The 18,155-nt window shown below is 42.9% G+C and overlaps 1 protein-coding gene across 1 annotated transcript in view; it reads right to left on the reverse strand.

Moving 5' to 3' along the window:
• Window positions 1-18,155, reverse strand: part of gpc3 (glypican 3) — a 113,944-nt gene that overhangs the window by 46,843 nt on the left and 48,946 nt on the right. Inside the window, exon 3 of the mRNA XM_073486327.1 lies at window positions 3,344-4,029. Coding sequence (XP_073342428.1) covers window positions 3,344-4,029 — 686 coding nt within the window. The remainder of the gene's footprint in view (window positions 1-3,343; window positions 4,030-18,155) is intronic.

The following is an 18,155-nucleotide window of genomic DNA, read 5'->3' on the forward strand; positions in this document are numbered from 1 at the left end:
CAGCCTTCACAAGCCAGAGCAGGCACAGCCCACCATGTTTCCATGTCAGGTCTGTTGATGTTTTTGTAACTACAGCTGTGCTGAGGGCGTGGCCAAGGGCAGTGACTGAATAGTTGTGACATCACAAAGTTACGCATGTTTAATGACACAGTTTCTGAATACAGACTGTGTGCATTTCTCTGTGGATTGAGCATTTGGCGGTCACCTAGACCTGCTTTATAACCAGAAAAAGTTCCCTTGAAATGTTGGTGCAATATGTAAGAATTTTAGTTGAAAACATTAAAGGAATTTACTAAAAGTATCAACATAATGTGAAGAAATAACAGTTTTGACATTATGACATTATGTGTGTTGCAGAGACATCTACTAAAGTTAGCATGTTAAACACCTAGCATGGTCCAAACCTCCTGTGCTATCGGTGTAAATGACAACACATTCCCTGTAATTCGAGCTCCCAGTCTGGACTGCTAGATGCACTGCTAACTGAGCTAACTAGCTAGCTAACTGGTAGCTACAGTAAGCAGCAGTTAGCAGTTATTCATCTGATATGCTGCCCCCAATTTTTTTTTAAGTATGACTTCGAGAGAACACCAATTTTTACATATTACACATAATTGGCTAAAATATGAAAAACCACTGCAATGGTCCTTTAATCCGTAAATTCATCCACACAAATTATTATTGGAGGTGATTTGAGGTGTTGTCTAATTTTGGTTGACTCCTCTGTGAGACAAAATTAGACATTAGGGAAACGATGCCTCTGTCCCTTCAATGACACCACAGAGCAAGGAGTGTCTCTGCAAGATTACATTCAAACACTCACACACACAGACACACACACACGACCTTGTCACAGTGCCGAACAATACACGACCATAGCAGCTTTAATCCCATATACTGGAACCAGAGTCAGAGCCATAAACACAGTCTAAAGTCATCTGCAGTGACTGGAACTGCAGTCTTAAATAAACCCACACAGGCCTTGTTTAATTTTGGATAAGGATCTCTCTCTCACACACACACACACACACACAGCGTTTTCCCCTAAGTCAGCGATTCATGGATGCAGCCACGCCCTCACGCTGTAGAGTAAGTGAGGTCAACCTGTGTGTTAATAAATGATGGGTTCTGAGTGGAAACCTGGTCGCCGTGGGGATTCGGGGTGTGAGAGTGAAAAGTTCAGCAGATATACAGGAGCAAAAGGCACATCAAGCTCTGTAACTCAGAGAGAAAAAGGGCCTTCATATTTCATGAGCACTTCACCCTCACCTCACATGTGGGCTACGAACAAACTTGACTGTTTTATTGCAGTGGAAACCACACATAACGGGTCAGTGCTGCCAAGGAGTGAGAGACGCATTTCAGAGAGACATGCTGAGAGAATCTGTCTGGCAGCCTGAAAAATACAACCTTGTTCTCCCTCCCTCCCTCGCTATCCTCACTATTATTTCTCCGTCTCGATTCAGTTCAGTCCAAGGTGCATTCTCGCTTCGGGTGTGGGGAGAGAATATGCTGTAGGTCAGTTGTAGCTGTGTCTTGTTACAAGGTAATGTCTTCTTTGTTGGAAGAAATGCAGCCTGGATCACTAACCTTCGACCACAGATAAAAGTCTTCAGACCTGAAATCAACTTTGTAAGAATGTGGTATTTCTTTAATTTCTGCATGTCCTCTGTGGTTTTCTGAGGGACAGGGTTTGACCATGATGCTTGGACTTGACATAATTAAATTCATCTTCCTCTTTCATTTCAAAGGGAGCGCTGTGTTGGCTCAGTGATAGTGCTGGATGGTGCTATACTTAACTGCCATCATTTGGCGATGGCTTGCTATGGTCATACTACCTGTGAACACATATGCCTGGTAGTGTATTCTGTAACATGAACAGCATGAGTGAAAGAGGTTGCTGTCTGCCAGACTGGTCTGCAATGAGCACCGAAAAGGGATGTGATGTGGATAAAAAATAAATATCGAGCAGTGCAAAAACTGTAAATAGTCTGGAAGTGTGATGCAGCAGTTTAGAGTCTAGTAGTGTAATATTGTGCCAAACAAGGCGATGACAGTGGGAAAAAAACAAACCCAATGCATCACTATTTCTATTGAGTGACCACAGACCTTGTTATGGAAGTGGACATAGCCTCCTTTGGGGTGTTTAATATTCAATAATGTTGGTAGCCTTAAAATGTCCTGTTCAGCTTGTGGTTGTACGGAAAAACACTCTTTTTTTTTTTTCTCTTGCCAAAATTAGCATCCCAGTTAATACTGAATAACTTAGCTCCACCTTCTCATCCAAATATGGTCACTTCTGGCTCCAAAAAAGCAAGATGGCGACGTCGGCTGTTATATAGCCTACAGTGCACAGCATTTTTCTGTGAAGTGCTGTTTAGGCTGACTGTCATTATACTGCACATCATATATGTTATTAAAGATCATAAAGCATCTTGTGTTTGTCCTCCTCGTTAAGATAAGGCTGATGTGTGGGCATAAGTAAGGATTAACTTCATATTCTTAACTGGCAATTATGTGACGATGCATCTCAGATGATGTTGCGGAGAAACGCAAAAGTTAGGTAATGAGTAATGTAAGGAATTACTTTCTACAGTAAAGTAAAGAAGTAAAGTAATGCATTACTTTTTCAAAAAAATGTCACAAATTATGTGTACTACCCAACACTGGTGACCTCACATGGCTGTGTCCACTTCATTTATAATGGAGTTTCACTAGGAATTGCACAAGATGCACACAGACCCCTTTACAAGCATGACAATTACTCATATCAACTCAACTATTATCTTTTTACTTGCATAGGAAGCCATTAGGTCCAATAAAACGAAAAAGCCAGAGTGATATCAGTTAATTATTTTCACGCCATTCATGTTTCCGGAAGTCAGCAGGAAGTCATTCAGCTCAGCCAGAGGGAGACAGTAGTGCTCATGCTCTGCAGAACCAAAAGCAACTTTCACCATCTTGAAACACAGATTTCAGTTCTCTTCACACATAATTGAGTTTGCCCCAAAACAGGAAATACATGATTGAATTCATCAGTTGCAAGGCTTCAACTGTATTGAATTAGAGACAGAGGAAATATCCACAGAGATGTGTGACTTTACCTTAATTCTGCTGTTTATCTGACAATTGTCCAGACAGATGAGGATATGTGTTTCATAAACTGTAAACACTGCAGTGTGTTGTGTTTGGTGAGCCTTCAGACTGACTCAGACTGGACTTCCTGCAGGTGAAAATTAAATTCGCCCACACCACTGCAGCCCCTTGTATTTTTAATGCAGTGCTATTTGCAGTCTGTTGGCCACTTACTAATTGTGTAGGTGTGTTTGTGTACTAAACTCACCAGGGCAGTGAGACGGGTGCGTGCGTTCACAGCGTGCCTGATAGCCAGTTTGATCATTGAAGGCAGCCTCAGAACAACCGCCTCCATGTCCTGCTCTCCCCTCATGGCCCCCGCCAGCTTCCCCAGTCCATCTACGTAGCTCCTCCAATGAGGCTGCACCTCGGCAGCCCCCCCCAGGCAGCCTTGCATCACCGCCTGACAGAAGCCTCTGCAAGCTGGCGGCCCCAGCATGCCCTGGCAGTGCGGGCAGTACCATAGCCTCAGCAGGGCCCGGCTGCAATCCCGGCCAGGCCGCAGGTGGTCGGTGGTATTGACAACCTCGATGCCCAGGTTCAGTGCCTGGAGGAAGACTCGTGTGGCCAGGAGGGAGCGAGACAGACGGGTCATCATCAGTTTGGGAAAAGGGCCAAATGCTCCTGAGTCCTTCCAGGCTCCTCTTACACACTCCTCAGTCGCAGAGGACACGCTGCCCCCCAGCAGGCGGCGGTACGTCAGGGGGAAGAGGCGACCATAGAGCACCGTCACCATGTGGTCCACTTGTGAGTCCGAGCCCAGGATGTAGAGCGACATGTCCAGGAAGAGCTGCCCAACGGAGCTCTGGGCACCACCTCCGAGACTTGGGAACTCTGACTTCAGCATGGCGAGGGTGGAGTTACGGCCATGTCGCAGCACCAGGTCGAAGGCCTCTGAAAGACGGCAAGAGAACAACACAAGATGGAGTCAGATGCAGTGAAAGGTGGGACAACTTTTTGCTGAAAGCTGGTGATGATATGCCCCAGTAATCACAACAATGGCAAGCTGTCAGAAAAAAGGGAACAACCTCGCTCAAAAACATGAAACAGTCAAATAGATGCAATTCCCCACAAACATCCATCCCATCCTTAACGATCAGAGTCAGAGGAATCTTCCCACGCATAGCCTCTCTTTCACTTTTCCCAGTTTTTCTCAATCTGCTGTTGTCTCTAATGGGACTGTTCCCACATGCACAGCACAAACACACACAGCACTAATAGGCGATCAAAGCATCTGTAACAGAAAGAAAGGAAGATTTGGGGTTTGACCCGTCAACACAACTAAAGAGCTCACAGAATCTTAAAAAAAGTCCCTTTAGAAGAGAGTATTAATCTCAATATTTTAGTCAGCCGGGAGAGGCATGACCGTGAGGATGTCTGCAGGGAGGAAAGCATCCAGAGCATGCAGGAGGGAGGCGTGCGTGGCTGATGCGAGGAGGGAAAATAATCAGCAGCATTTCAAGGCACAAAGTGAAGTCTTATCAACAAGGTGGCATAAGAAGCGAGAGCTCTATCATCGACCTGGTAGCAAAATGAGTGAGGACCCAACAACAGAGGGGATTTAAAGCTCCATTACTGAACTTAGCAGGGGAGCTGAGAGTCAGTGAAATGAAGCTTTGGACAGGAGAATAGCTCGGGATGCCGAAATCCCATTTATAGCGCAGCTAGTCCACTACATCGCTTTGTTGAGAGTGATAGCCACGACTGCTTTGCGAGGGCGGGGGAAGTGCTGGTTTAGGGGACATTAGAGGAAGTTATTGGTTTTTGTGCTCCAAAAGCTCGCCATTTTATCTCTGTTATTTGATTTTTCTCGCTCGAATAGTTTAATTTCTTCCTCTTCATGCTTCTCTGAGGTCAAATGACGCTCGTCGGCCTACACAGAGCTCTGGGTCCTTGGACAGAACTGAGAAACGATGTGACAGCTCTGTTTCTTTTGTGTAGAACATTTAATGTGTTCGTCTATGTGCAATTTAGAGGGCCACACTGTGAAAATATGACAGTATCTGAGCAAAGGAAATGAGCATCCCTCCCTCTCTCTGCTAACTGCTGGGGGAGTGCATTTCAGCCATGAACTTTTGAAAAAAGAATTACCATAATCTTTTTTTCCCCTCAAATTCAGAGTTGAATTCATAACAAAAAAACTTTGCAGCTAAAATTAAGATATATTATAATAGTAAATAGATGCAGGTGCATGAGTAGAATGCAAATGGTTCTGGGTGGTGTGAACTGAGGTGCAGACACATCTGTGCGAGTTGGAAAAGTTTTAGCTTAAGTGAAAATTGTGCTTAATTTGAGGCTTTATGACCCAATTCATTAACTTACAGAGAATGAGAGAAGGAGAAAAATTACAGAAAGAACTGGATTTTCTGTTAATCTTTCAAATCAGCCAAAGCCTCAGCTGCTACAAAATAAGACATAAGCACTGTACACACTGCACACACACAGCCAGAGTGTACATCTATAGCATCATTTACATTCAGTGTTTGGTTAGGGATGGGAATCAAGAATTGGTTCCAGTTGAGAACCGATTTCCAATTGCCAGATTGATCAGAATCGTACGCCTCCGAGCTTATCTGATTCTTTATTGATGCCGGCATGTTTTTCTTACAGTTGTGCATTGCAAAATAATGACGTCAAACTCATGTGTCTACCCTGCTGGAAACTTGTAACAAGAAGGAGTCATGGCAAAGAGGAAGAGACAGTCCAAAGACTTCATTTCAAGAGGAAAGATGAAAACAGTTCTAGTTCCAATGTTCGTAAAATTATAATTTCATGTAAGGGTGGACACGCCAGCAATATGCTGAAACATCTTTCTGAGCAAAATTCCAGGAATGCCACGTATCTGATGCTCTAAGCACAAGCGCCACTGCTTTTCAACCGAGCAGCACGTCCGTGACCAAGGGTAAATATCCTGTTTTAATAGCATTTGCGCCATGCAGGCAGGCTTAGCAGATTTCTTTCTTTGACTAAGAAAACCTGCATGATAACAAATATTCTTTCATTTAATCCATTTTAGATGATGACAGACTTTTGCCAGCTTTTTTCTACTGTGTCTGCACTGTGTTCAGACTTAATAAAACAGCTGTGTTGACTCTGAAAACCTGTATAGGCCTACGTTTTGCCCACACTGAAAACTGATCAAGAACCAATAAAGAATCAGACCAATAAACAGAATCAATAACGGCACTGGTATCAGTAAAATCAATTTCCATCCCTGTGTTTGGGTCATACAAATTACACAAGATGAAAGGGTGTTTTTACATCATCAACACATTTATGAACACTGCTTATTTGAGTAACGTATCGTAATTTTTTTTTCGTTATTTTCCCTGTATTGTATAAATATTCTATGATGTTATCTTGTTCTGCATACCTCTAAAAAAAGAGAGGTCACATAAAAAGTATGCTTACAACAAGACTGTGCGTTTGAGTTTGAAAGCATTTTTTTAAACAGAGCCCAGTACATTGTTGTTAAATGATGATGTCTTTAAATCAACTTGCTCAAGATAATCTTGGAAAATTAAATGAAACTAGTGCAGTGCCAGTTTTTGGTATTGCTGCTCGCAGCTTTCAGGAAATGCTCGGTCAAACAAAATTACACGACACTGTGCTTTCTTGGATACTGAGCAATATATCTGCCATGATGTAGCTGCATCCCCTATCAGTGTGTGCATCATTGGGGTTTTAAAGCTCACATGAACATAGCTTCAGTGAATTCAAAGCCTCATGAAATGTGTATTGATAAACCCCAGATTTTTTACATCATCGTCATTGTCGTCTCCACCAGGTGTGGCCCTGACCCTAACTCATTTCATCAGGAAAAGATCTGAAAATGTGAATTTCCAACAATAAACACAGACCCACCCCTCCTGAAGAAATCTGAGAAAATCTGGCCCTGGTCCTTGATTGGTACTGGTGTTTGCCAAAGATTATCTGGTGATGTGAGGGGCTTACAGATTCAGTCTTAAGCCACCCGAGCTGCTCACAGATAATATCAAACATGTTCGATATACGGCTGATTAGAAGTATAATGGATGATTACATCGGTACTTTCCGAGCCGTACCTCAACAAACCAATGAGAAAGGTAACAGGAGCAGATGTTGCTGCCAAGCAATGGTAAACACTGTCGCCCTTGATGCTAACATTAGCTAGCATCATCTCACCTTCAGTTCTAGCTGAAGAATAGAAAACCTGTGTTAACTGTATCGTTTGAGCTTCTGCTATTGTATTTTTTCTCACTGCAGCACCTTACTGCAGCAAGTCGTTGCACCATGCTGTTCTCCATTTTGTTTACATCTGCTTCCCCACGAGATAATATGAGGTGGTGTATTTCTCCATCTGGTACGATAACCTTACCTGTAGTGTGTGTTGTTTCATTATTTTATAAACTGAACTAAAGATACTAAACCTCTGTGGGTCCTCCGCAACACGCCTGCCAAGTGTGAAGCAGATGGGATGATTGGTTCAGACAAACAGAGGTTCCCTGCTTTATAGTAAGAGGCAATACAATTATCCTGTCTGCAATGGTCACATGCAGCCACAGTGGCCGCTGCTCAGCAGAAGTCAAACAGTCGTGCTTTAAATGAGCCATTTATCTCCAAACTGCCTCAGCCGTAAACAGTAGCAGGCTGTGGTTGTAACTTTGAATGTGTGTGTGAATATGAAACAGAATGGAAAACAGTGTGTGTGCTCGGCGATACAGTCGCTGGGTGAATAAAGGTTAGGAAAAACATTTGAGCACATTTGTGTGAGTGTGAGAGGATGCTCGGGAGCAGGGCACATCTGTTTAGATTTCCAGGCTATGGCTGTCCTGCTGCGTCTGTGGAGCACTTCCCTCTGTGATCAATGAGCAGGCAGATGTGCAGATTGCCAGCCGAGACAAGGAGACAGACTGAGAGGAGGTGAGGCACGCCCACACACGCGCGCAGAAAAACACACACGCAGATGAACGTATAAATTCTTCTTCTATTCCCGGTAATACAAAAGCAGGATCCATTTGTTTAGTCGCTGCTCCTTTTCTTGGTTTCCTATGAAAGCCTCTTAAATCAAACCCCGTAATTTAGCTGCCACCTGTAGTATCTCTTACACCACAAAGAGGAGAGCCACTTTGTAATGATAAGAGAAAGACTAGAGGGCTCTTCATAAACGCAATTCAATGGCTCTGAGTAGCCTGAGCCCATTTCCTGTGCAACGCTGCTTGCTCTCTTTCATCAGTGAGAGGCTGTGCAGGATCAGGTGTCCTCTAATGGAGGGGAGAGGGGCTGAATGTCAGGGACCTGTGACATCCTGGATACAACTATAGGAGGTCAAGAGCATACATTAGCAGAGCAGGAGCTTGCAGGAACGTATTGGGTCACGCTTAAAATTAGCAGTAGCATTTATTTTGTCAGTGTCACAGATGGAGGCAGGAGGCTGGAAAACGGTTTCTCCTCTGAGACTGAGGGCGTTTTACAGATGGATCAGCAGCACAAAGCAGAGGGAAATGTCTCTGCCTCTCCTCTTTTACCTCTGTTCACCTCTTACACCAGCCAGATAATGTTTACCCCAAGGATTTTAGGCCTCTCAGCTTCCAGGGGCATTAGAAATATGAATATCCACTAAATCATGTCCAATATTAAACAGATACCCCGTCACACCGTCATCGAGGAGACTGTAAATTGGCACTCTGAATGCTTTATTGTAATATCTACTTTCTTTGCATATGATGTCGTTAATCAAAGCCCCCAATTAAAGTGTGATCAAGTGCTGCAGATTCCAGGTAGTCTAAAGTTTAAAAGAAATGAATCTGTGTCAGCAGGATGTCACTTATTCCTGACACCTCGAAGCTCTAAGTGACTCTAGCTCAGACATAAAACAGTCTTTTCACATAATCTATGAACAGCCTGTCAAATGAACATATTTGATGTGCACGAGGCCATCAGTCTGAGCGTTACATAAGTCAGCTGCACTGCTCATAACGCGCCAGACAGACTGACTGACTGACCGCTGACTGTGGTTGACGCGCTGCGGAGGCAGACATGCACCTCATCAATCAGCGGCCCATACACCTATTATACCCTGGAGAGGAAAACATCAATAAATTACCCAGCCAATGAGACTAATCCATTTGGCTGATGGGGTGTCACCTCTAGCCGCCATTGAGACGGATGGAGAAGCCACTGCCACCTGGTCCTGGTGACAAAACAGAACCTGTCCAGGACGCTGAGAGAGGACTGGCAGGAGGGCTGCAGAGCCATTCATAAAGACACATGCCAGCACACTGTGAGTCAGGTGGAAACCTTGCGTCTCCAAAATGTCAGTTTTAAAGGTCCCATATTGTCGAAAGTGAGATTTTATATCTTTTTTGATTATTAAGCAGGTGTAGGTGCTGAATAAATACTGTGAAAATATCAAAAAGATCAATCCACAGAGAAATGCACGCAGCCTGTATAGAAACTGTGCCTTTAAATAAGCCGTCAGGACTTACTTGAGGTTGTGATGTGGCAACTATATAGTCTCAGCTCACCACCACGCCCTCAGCACAACTGTGGTTGTAAAAACACCGGCACAGTTGATGCAGAAACACGCTGGGTGACCAATCAGATCAGATTGGGCTTTTCAGGAGAAGGCCTTAAAGGCGTGATATGTAAACATTGGCCACCTGTCGAATTTATAGGGGGCAGCTTATCAAAGGTGTAACCGCTAAATGCTGCAAACTGTAGTTAGCTCAGTTAGCTGTGCAGCTGTAGTGGTTCAGACAGCTCGGGGACAGAGTGTTGGTGTTAACACCGCTAGCACAGGAGCTTGAGCATGCTCACCTCAGTAGATATCTCTGTAATACAGTTCATAGATGTCATAACATCAAAACTGTCGTTTCTTTATTTACTGTTGAGGGTTTTAGTACATTTTAAATACCCTAACCCTTACATATTGCACCTTTAAAGAGACAGGAGCTAAAACAGATAGAGGGTGAATAGAGGTGTTGCAGCAATGGACGGTATGAGAAAAATCATGTGTTTGTTTGAACATTAAATCATGAAAACATTTTCTGGAAGACTCCCAACGATTTTCAAAATGTCATATTTCTGCAGTAAAAACAGCAAATCAACAAATCTGTAGTAATGAAGTTTTAACATGAGAGTATTGAGCTGACAAATTCACAAACCTCCCAGCAGGCTTCACATTCAGTTATGATTTTATGAACCGCTCTACAACAAAAGCAGCATCTGTTCATTGACTGTAAACAATATGTTGTTTTTCCAGACACATCTCACTCCCACAGAGCCACCTGTCCCAGGTAACCCGAGAGCAGCTCCGCCTGCAAGCTGCTCTTGCGGGACCAGTGTGTGTCCGAGGCCGGCTGCCCTGGGCTTATGGGACGGCGGCGGCGAGGCAGAGCAGAACAGAGAAGGGTGGGGCATGGGAGGGATGCTTCCAGGAACAAAGCAGACAGGATGCTGGTAAGGCCCAGATAGCATCACCAGCGGACCATGAGGGCCAATGGACAGCGGGGCAGAAATGAGACATGTATTAGGTTACTCCATCTGTTAGAGAGCACCTCGTCTCACACACAAACACACACATGCACGCTGACGTACACAATTCAATCACACAGTGCACAGCAGTGGCCAGGTGGTGACAGTGTGGGCGAACATTTGGCGAACTGTAGGTGTGAGTCAGGTGTAAGGACAGGAGCCACACACACACACACACACACAGACACACACACACACACACACACACACACACACAGACACACACACACACACACACACACACTCCAGTAGCAGAATTTCCTTTTCATTCATTTATCTGGCTCCCCAGGAGCTTCTGGACAGTGTCTCCTCACAGCTAGACAAAATAAGTAACAATAAGAATTCATCCTCTGCTCTTATTACCTCAAGTCTGCTCATTATAAACACATTTACTGAAGAGGCAGTCAATGTGTCGGACACATTTTGAACATATCACCATAATTCTTATTTTGAAGGGATATTTTTTTTATCAAAAATAATATAAAATATAATTCACTAGTTTATTATAACTTGGGTCTTTCTCACATATTTTTGGCCATTATTTGTATTTTTCTGTCTTCATCAATATAATTGATCAGATCTGGGAACATGATAAAATTGCGACAAATATACAAAGAGACAGACAGACAAGGTACAAACAAGGTACCCAGTACCCAGTGTATCCAAACCACTTTATTTGGAGGTAAAACAGGAAGTTAGTGCAGTAATGTTGCTAATAATCCTTAATTACCTCCGCCAAGGAGGCTGTGTCCGTTTGACACATTCTGATTATCAGAAAAATACTGAATCTCAGATCCAATAATCACTCAGAATCGGTCAACCCAGTACAGTTTCTATATATACATGTAAATACATGTGTCATTTACTTGTACTTTTGATACTTAAGTGCATTTTATATAAGATACTTCAAAACTTTAACTCAAGTACTATTCGTATGGGTGACTTTCACTTTTACCAAAGCAATAATTTAACATGATATCTTTACTTTTACTCAAGTATGACTTTTTGGTACTTTTTATAACACTGAATATAACTCAAGTTGTCCTATAATAAACCCGAATTTTCCGTCATATTCCTAAAAATAATATTACAAAAGCCAAAAAACATCCAACTAACTTGCACTGGAATTACTGATATTTAGTGAAAGGAGTGTAGCAGTAGTTCAGGCAGAGCAGTGAAGGTGTCCTTACATTTGCTGATTAACATCAGCTTCTTTATTCATGCTGTACAATCACCGGCTCATTCATTGACTGTTTGGCTACCAATCGTATTCATACAGGTGCACAGGTGCAACCTTTATAACTTCACACCTCCCACACACAAGGTTTTGGTATTAAGTATTGAATTAAATCAATTTTAATAGTTCATGTGTGTGTATATTAAGGTTGGTTCGTTCCCCCAGCAGAATCCTTGAAACTGCTCCGACTCTTTGAGAGCTCTCTCAATTTACTATCAAAGGTCAATACAAGTGTCCTTGACTGAACCACACACTTTACCTCTTTTAATCGAAGAAGTTAATAATAAAAATAGTAAAAGAGTAGGACTGAGTGAAATTTATTTTACTGGAGAAACAGGATTGTTTATGTGTCGCTTTCATTATGAATGCTTTGTGCTTGTGGACTTGGAGAATAATCCTCATAATCTAAATAATTATATTAACATCCATATATAGTAAAATACATCACCTCATTTTGAGTGATTGCAAAATAAGCCAGCCACATCCAAAATGCTGGAACGGGAGCTTTTATGTCTTAATGAAAGACAGGAAGCAGAGGACACACACACAGACCGATACAGCTGCTCCGTCCTGATACAGAATATGCCAGACTGCTTCATCTGCCTCCATATTTCTGTCTTTCACCATTGACTCCATTGATCTCTGGCGCTGCGGTCCTTGCTGAGGTCAAAGTTGAGTCGCGCTCTATCTATGACCGGCAAACGGGCGCTGTCAGAGGACACGGTGTGCAGTGGAATGGAGGACACGGCGAGGTGGGAAGGACACAAGGGCAAAAAGTGAACTGGAAAAACACAGCAGAGAGCTGGAGGGGAGGAGGAGGAGGAGGAGGTGGAGGAAGAGGAGGAGGAGGAAGAGGAGGAGGAGGTAGGGGGGTTAGTGAATAGTGCCAGAACGTGTGGAGAGAAACATTCAGCGAGGCAAGCTTTGAAGCTGCATTCAAAGGCAGCTGGAGTCAAGCAGTGCCAGAGCTGCAAGACACATCGCACACACCTCTCGCCAAAACGGGTGAGAGAGACCTGACACCCCAATCAAATGCTCGCCTTGCAGACAAAATACACATACAGTAGATACATCTTTGCACTCAGAGGAATCCTACCACTCAGAAGTGAAAGGCTATTCCAATAATGGATCCATTCCCAGCACACAGGCCGAGACACAGAGACAGGACACACACACACACTCGCACACACACAGCTCTCGTTGCTCTCCAGGGTTGTGATTTGAGGACGTTGATAAAAAGCCTGCAGCCCATCCAGAGTGGAGACGGGTTGAGCAGAGATGAGAGAGGTCACGAAAAACACAGCTTGAGTACTCCACTCCAAATCAAGCCGCCAAGCTCTATTAATCCAATATGCATCTCTAAGTAGATCCCGCGGTTTAGGATGAATACACTCCTACTCGTTCACCCTCTAGTCTATCTTTCATGCTCGCAACGCATCACGCCCATGCACCGGCTTAATTCAGCACAGCTCGCTTTCACACAGAAACAAATGAAACAGCAGGAATGTTTGCATTGCCATTTTTCACAAAGTGCTTAAATACCAACGAAAGATGAGATTCTTTCCTTTTTGAAGTCGGGCTTTTTATGACTTTAAAAAGCGTTGGACTGAACTGAAGTGAACTCATAAAGAGAAGCAGCGAGGGGATACAGAGTGTTTTTGAAGTTCTCGAAACAGATGGGTGCACAGTGTGAGATAGAGGGAGAAACAAGGAGTGTGAGAGATGGAGAGAGCGAGATGGAGGGAAACAGTGAGGGATGACTGGACGGCTGCCGCCTTAATTGTGAATGTGGAGCTGCGGACTTGTTACAAGACAAAGAACTTTGGGGCGGATTGAAAAACGATGTACAAACTATCATGTTGGACTTGTTTCCCCTGCGTCTGACCTCAAGCTAGACTCTCTGCTGCATGCTTTACAGTCAGTGCGACCTCAGAATATTTAAGGTTAATATTAAAACATAAGTTATTACACTCATTAACTCACACTCTACCCCCTTGATGCCTGTGCATGCTTGAGATGAGAACAAATCCTACCTTTCTTCTTAATTAATACAAGCTGAATTTAATAAAAGATTAGAAAGGCCAGTGCCTTGCTGTTTTAATAATTAATTGAGAGTTATATTAGCTCTTTTCTCTATAATGCTACATAGTATGTGAGATGATACACTGCCACAAGGTTAGCTCAAGATGTCTTACCCGTGTCTTGAGATCAAATGGACCGTGTGTGTGTGTGTGTGTGTGTGTGTGTGATTGTGTTTGTAATTGACTGCCTGAACCCATGAGGGCTGAAGGACATCACTGACAGTTTCATTACAGAGCGCAGTGTAAGGGCTGCAGTGTTTACTGTATCGTGACAATGTGGGCAGAAATGGGACTCCAAACACTGAATCGGTGCAGTTGTGTGTGTGTGATGGACCGAAGTTTTGCAACATCAAAAAAATGTGTCTCCAAATTAACAAACTGTTTTCAAGCAGGGAAATTTCAAAGTTTACGTTGTGAAAGGAAGGACAGCCTGAGGGAGAAATAACATGCCAACACACTTTGATGTGGAACAGGAAAATGTGTAGCAGAATTGTTGGAGGAAGAAAAAGCTCTAGCTGAGCTTTTTGTGTTTGGCAGAAAGTAACCTTTACAGGCTTTAAAATGATAAAAATGTTAGACCGAGCAGTTCAGCAACAGGCTCCAAACTGCAGCTCCAAGGTTATTGTAGCTGTCGCTGAGGAGGGAGGCATCAGGGCCGAGATGCACGATCAGGAGGGCACGCATGCAGAGGAGGGAAATGATCAGCGGAAAATAACCGAAATAGCCAGAGGCTGCTTAAAAAGAGGAGACATTGATTTATGCTGATTTAACATCAGCGTTTGACAGATCGATTGAGAAACGCTCGGTAAAACTGCAAAAGTTATCAGAGTAAAGATCCAGAGTGGAGAGCTCTGGAGTGTGTGAAGGCAAAGGAAGGCAGCTGTCTGCAAAACAAAGGAGATGTTGGGAAACGGCAACAAGTTGAACAGCGAGTGCAAAAGCAGAAGACAGTTTGCAGAGCCAGACTTTAGAAGATGACAGAGAATAAATCAGCATGCTGCTGTTTTAAGTGTAAACTGGAAGAATCCCTGATCGCACTGACGACCACAAAGGATACCAGGAAGAAGAAAGAGGAAGAATGAGCTAAGACAGCATTTTCGAAGGCTCATTCAAAATTTATATTTGTTCGTCACGTTCGCGTCTTCATGAGATATATTAACTGAACGTGGAATCCAGATAGACTTAACAATATTCATCTAGTTCACCTGCACATATAAGCCTTTTCTGCTGTAGCTGACAGCCCATCATGATCATACACTCTTATATTCTTTGTACTCTTTCATTTTTTTACTTGCTGTAATCTTGAATCTTTCAACTCTTTATATCTACATTTCATAATGGTGATGCAACCGCAAAGTTTAGTGTGAAATGCACCTAACAAGCTGCTGTAGCAAACTACTCTAATGATACATTGAGAGAACATAGCAGGATGGAAGATCACTTCAGATGTGCCACAGGAAGTGGGAAGTTAAATGTGTTAAACACTGACTAAATGGTGTTTCTCAGGGGAAGTGTTGCGTAACAAAGCCACTCACAAGGATAAATATCAAGTTTAAGTGAAGTTTATAAAGAGAATGTATTCATCGTTGGCGCCAGCTACTGCGGAGCAAACTGTGAATCAGTCAGAAAAAGATGACAACGCTTTGTTTGTGTTTCGAAAGTGAAAACAGAATGGTATCTCTGACGAGGACCAAAGTCTGAACATAACGTGCAACAAGTGTTCTTCAGCCTTTGTTCGAACATCTCACACAGGCAGCTCAGAGGCAAGAAGCAAACCGTAAAAGCAATGGGAACAATCTGCCAACAGATGTGTTGTAACTTTCTCTCACATTCAATTCCTGACTTTGACCTTTCTATTTTTATGTTGGAGAACATCAGTGCCTGACCCCACACATGCTCTCCTATTGTGTTTATGACTGTGAGTTTCAGTAGTGAGTAGATGCAAAGAATGTCTACCAAAGTGACCTTGAATACACTGCTTTAACTGAATATCAGGCAAGGCTGAGCCACAATACAGATATGAATGTAGATATGACGATGTCCATACACACAACTCCACTGGTCTGCTCATGCAGGTCTGTATCTTCTGTATTTGTGAGGATGAAACTCTTTCTGCTCCATAGCGGTCAAAAATAACTTCAGAGACCTCAGGAACATAGTCCAAGTCAGTCTGACTCTGATGAAGATGCACATGACATCGAAACGTCAGTCACTGAATAAAAGTTTGCTGCTCCTGATCCGTGTACTCCAGCATACTTTGAACCATGCTCTTGAACTCTCTCTTAATACTGGACCCTGTTCTGAGAGCACCAGACAGGCTTTCAGCTCAATTTAAAGCAGCTGAGGCACGTTAAACTCCTTCTTTCATCTTTGACCCAAGGTTCAATTTCCAGCAACTGTACATCTTTGAATTGCAACACAGTCGTGAATATGGTGGGATACAGGTGAGGGATGAGGATCTTTAATCAGTAAAAAATAAGGGCAGGAATAAGCTGAGGAAAGTCCAAGGAAATAAACTAAAGAGAAACAGAAAACTAAAGATAAACCAGAAGTCACGCAGAGACACGCAAGGACCGGAACAGACACAGGAACACAAGAGACACAGACGGAAGAGAAAAGGAAAAACATACATAATGAGCAAATGAAACACAGGTGTACACAGAAAAAGGGTGGGAAAACAGACAACGACAGGAAGTGGGAAGTTAAACATGACACGAGGACAAATTTTCAGCATAAAACAGGAAATCAACTGAACGAAAACCTAGGACCATTGTTGTGAATTCCCTGCTGTGAGGAGTCCACGTCACAGCAAGCTGCCCCACGCAGAGACTGTGGACTGTTTGCGCATGCGCAGTTTGTTTGATAATTCATGTGTAGTTAACTTGTTGAGGCACTCTTCGCCGATCGTGCTTCCTCCATTCCTTTGTGCAACAGTGTGCGTCGGTGATGATGTAAGTTATGTGACGTTGTTTATATTTTGTATGTGACGAGAGTTGTTAAATTACCAGGTTAATAAGCTCGGTTCTCCTTGTTAGCTTACCATGTAGCATGTTTACACTGCCCCATGAAACATGAACGGCCCGACACGTAACTTCATTCTGTCACTGTTTATTTAACCGTGTAACTGACGTTCATTGAGGCTGCTATTATACTGATGTTAGCGTGACAAATTGACCGGATCAGTAACTACAGCTTTAGTTTGATCACGTGATCTGCCTGTTGCGCCAGGCCGTTGTGCTGCGTTCAATGACACCTACCGGTGATTTCAGTATGACACGTCACTCGTGTCTATTGTAATTCATGTTATTCTATATACATATATGTCATTAATGCCACTGTATGTCAATTATCATTAATACTGTTTATTATTGTTGTCTTTGCAGACATCACAAACCACACACACACAAGATACAATTGCTGCAGTGTCCTGTTTATTTGCAATAAAGCCAATAAAGAGAGAAGTTGCTGCGTCTTCTCTGACCGGAGGATTAGGCCAGTATATGCACAGCCAGCGTATCATCACCAAAGCTGTTCCCTCACAACCATGATATTATTCTCAACCTGACCTTAAACCAAGTACTGCCCCTATAAATTAGTGTTTACAGATGGCTTAGTGTTTCCCACACATTGACTTTACTTTCTTCTTTACCTTTTACCAGGTATAGTGACAGCCGCTAAAGGGAACCCCGGAACGAAGCTTCGCATGTTTGCTGTTGATTACTACCAAAGCTCTGGAGCCTGGTATCTGGGGCAGCCCTACTCAACACCCAAAAGTAAGAAATAACATGTTGTAAGAGCATGTTATAAATGTGGCAGTGTAATCTCCCAGATATATTATAATGTACATGTACATGATGTATGCAAATGTGGTAGTTGTAATATCATTACAACACATGAACTTATTCATACTTATATTCATATTTATACTTATTTTAACATAGCTTAAGTTTATTTGTTAGAAATGAAATCAAGTCATGAAAGTCATGAAAACATAATGGCTGTTTTAGAGCTTTACAAACTTGATATGAAACAACTGTGACCAGTGGGATTAATTAATAGGAGCCATCTGAAGCTAAAATCAACACTCTTTGCTGTTGTGGCTTCAGTTGGTAGTGGCACGTTGTTGGACATGGTTTATTTTCCATGACCATTAAACTACACTGCAATAAAATATTGATATGGCACTG

Source organism: Pagrus major, chromosome 18, assembly GCF_040436345.1.
Source record: "Pagrus major chromosome 18, Pma_NU_1.0".
Lineage (NCBI taxonomy): Eukaryota > Metazoa > Chordata > Actinopteri > Spariformes > Sparidae > Pagrus > Pagrus major.